Source organism: Anomaloglossus baeobatrachus, chromosome 2, assembly GCF_048569485.1.
Source record: "Anomaloglossus baeobatrachus isolate aAnoBae1 chromosome 2, aAnoBae1.hap1, whole genome shotgun sequence".
NCBI classification, from domain to species: Eukaryota; Metazoa; Chordata; class Amphibia; order Anura; family Aromobatidae; genus Anomaloglossus; species Anomaloglossus baeobatrachus.
The window spans coordinates 788127318-788129964 of record NC_134354.1 but is presented as its reverse complement, the minus strand read 5'-3'; the positions used below and the strand labels follow the sequence as shown (position 1 = coordinate 788129964).

The 2647-nt window shown below is 41.3% G+C and overlaps 1 protein-coding gene across 1 annotated transcript; it reads left to right on the top strand.

The window, feature by feature from the left end:
- Positions 1 to 272: 272 nt before the first annotated feature.
- On the top strand, positions 273 to 1208 carry LOC142290068 (olfactory receptor 52D1-like). The gene has a single exon (XM_075334009.1). The coding sequence runs from the start codon at positions 273 to 275 to the stop codon at positions 1206 to 1208; it is 936 nt and encodes a 311-aa protein (XP_075190124.1).
- The last annotated feature ends 1439 nt before the right edge of the window (positions 1209 to 2647 follow it).

Genomic DNA, 2647 nt, shown 5'->3' with positions numbered 1-2647 from the left:
ATACAGCGCCGCACGACCAGCTCTACCCTCACCTACTGTATCCTCACCCATCCCTTGTAGACTGTGAGCCCTCGCAGGCAGGGACCTCTATCCTCCTGTACCAGTCTGTGCCTTGTATTGTTTATGATTATTGTACTTGTCCCTATTATGTACACCCCTTTCACATATAAAGCGCCATGGAATTGCTGGCACTATAATAATAAATAATAATAATAATCACTTGTCCTAATCTCACGTGTGTTCTCATTTATCAGTAACATCACAAGCATTAGATGGAGAACAAGACACTTTTCCACCCTCCTTATCTGACGTTGAACTTTGGGCAAATATGTTCAGAAAAATATATCTACAGCTCCATTGTTATGTTTGGATATCTTCTAATCATTGCTCTCAATGCTGCTGTGATATCGTCCATCGCTCTACACAAGAGCCTACATGAGCCTTTGTACATTTTTATAGCCGTCCTTTGTATTAATGGCTTGTACGGAAGCTCTTCCTTCTTCCCAGGACTTTTCTACAACCTTCTTCAGGAGACTCAAACGATTTCCTATGTTGCCTGCATGGTTCAGATATTTTGCATTCACACCTATGGATCAATTGAGATGACTATTTTAACCGCTATGGCCTATGACCGATATGTTAGTATTTGCAACCCTTTAAGATATAACACCATAATGACCTCTTCTACAATCTTTAAGCTCATCGCTGGAGCTTTGCTTTGTCCTAATTTCCTTGTTGGAGTGCTTGTTATGCTGACAGTTAGGCTTCCATTGTGTCAAACAGAAATCCTGAAGATCTACTGTGACAATTGGTCGGTGGTGAGACTTTCTTGCGCTGACACAACAATCAACAATATCTATGGACTTTTTATTGCTTACTGGATAATGGGAGTGGCATTTGTTTCGATATTTTATTCATATATTAAAATTTTCAGAGTCTGTGTGAAATCATCAAAGGAAGTCAGAGACAAGGCTTTGCAGACCTGCACTCCTCATCTCATCACGTTTGTCAACTTTATACTCGACATATCCTTCGAGATACTTTTATTTCGCTTTGTCCCATCTAAGTTGCCGTATGAGCTCAGGGTTATCATGTCATTGCAATTCCTTGTGATACCACCGATACTGAACCCTGTTATCTATGGACTGAAGATGAAGGAAATAAAATCAAGGATCATAAGGATGTTTAAGCGAAATATTGAAAAATAGTTGACCAACTATGAACAAATTGGTTCTAGGCAAAACAAGGTTGAATCTTACAAAGGATTTGAATTTGCCCATAGCCAAATCCCTTGCAATTTGCTTCATATAAACTGAATTAGCAATTTGGAAAATTCTGTCATTCCTATTGTTGACTAAGGTAAAAATGTGACCAATGTTTTTCCAGAATTTCCAGTCTTATGCTTAGATCTTCAGGCATGAAAATAAAGCAAGAACATCCAAGTCACAGACAGAAAAACGTCCCTCTAAGCCTTGGTGCTTTGATCTCATGTGTACAGTCCTGCTACGATTCGGAGGTCTTCTATAGTTTAGTGTGAGTTCTTCTTGTCTCCAATATAGTTTCTTATTCCAGATCCCAGAATCTTTGCCACTGACTAGGCTCCATGATGTCAGGTCAGGAGCCAGAAGTTAGATGCAGACACCACACCAAACTGAAGAACACCACTGGACTACTTCAGGACAGGTGAGGCCAAGGAGTGTTTACTTTTTTTTCTTTGTCTTTTAATTGTTTATTAATATTCAGTGATGTAACATGAGATCCAGGAGACAACAAGATCATTAATGTGAGGGATGAGAAGATCTGTAGTAGGAAGAGCTGTGTCAAAGGCAGAGGACAGGTCTGGAAGTACCGTATTGTCTGTTCACTTTGGCAGTTAGTAGCTTATTCAGACCTTTTGCAAGGGCGGTCTCGGTTGAGTGGTGGGAACGTACACTGGATTGAAGGTTGTCAAAGAATGTGATGGACAAGAGGTAGTGAAGATTTCAAAGTGCATTTGTTGTTCAAGGATTTTCGAGACAAAGGGGAGTAGTAATATTGAAATATAGGTTAAAGTTAAGATCTGTCAAGGGTTGGCTTCTTCAGGGTAGGCATAATTTGTTGCATGTTTCAAAATGATAGAGAAGACATCAGAGGTTACTGATAGGTTGAAGAGAAGGTTTAGGGATGAGATGAGCATGGTTGTGAGGTTGGAGAGGAGGTAAGTTGGGATCGACTTAAGTGCTCAGTTTTTGAGGTGTGACTTGGAGAGAAGATACGTAAGCTTTTATTTGGTGATGGTAGGAAAGAAGATTAGGAGAAAAGGGAATTGATCTGTTCTCCAGAATAGCTGTAGAGATTGTACATTAACTGCTTAAGCCTGCTTTACACGTTGCAATTTCGTATACGATATAGTATGCGATTTGCAAGAACCCCCATCGTATGTGTGGCACGTTCAATTTGTTGAACGTGCCACACAAATGATTAACCCCCATCACACGTACTTACCTTCCATACGACCTCGATGTGGGCGGCGAATGTCCACTTCCTGGAGTGGGAGGGACGTTCGGCGTCACATTGACGTCACACGGCAGCTGGCCAATAGAAGCGGAGGGGCGGAGCTGAGCGGTCGTAAACATCCCACCCACCTCCTTCCTTCTGCATTGTGGGC

What these genes read in the sequence shown, in the direction of transcription:
- LOC142290068 (XM_075334009.1), top strand. Translation starts at nt 273, where the DNA reads ATGGAGAACAAGACACTTTTCCACCCTCCTTATCTGACGTTGAACTTT.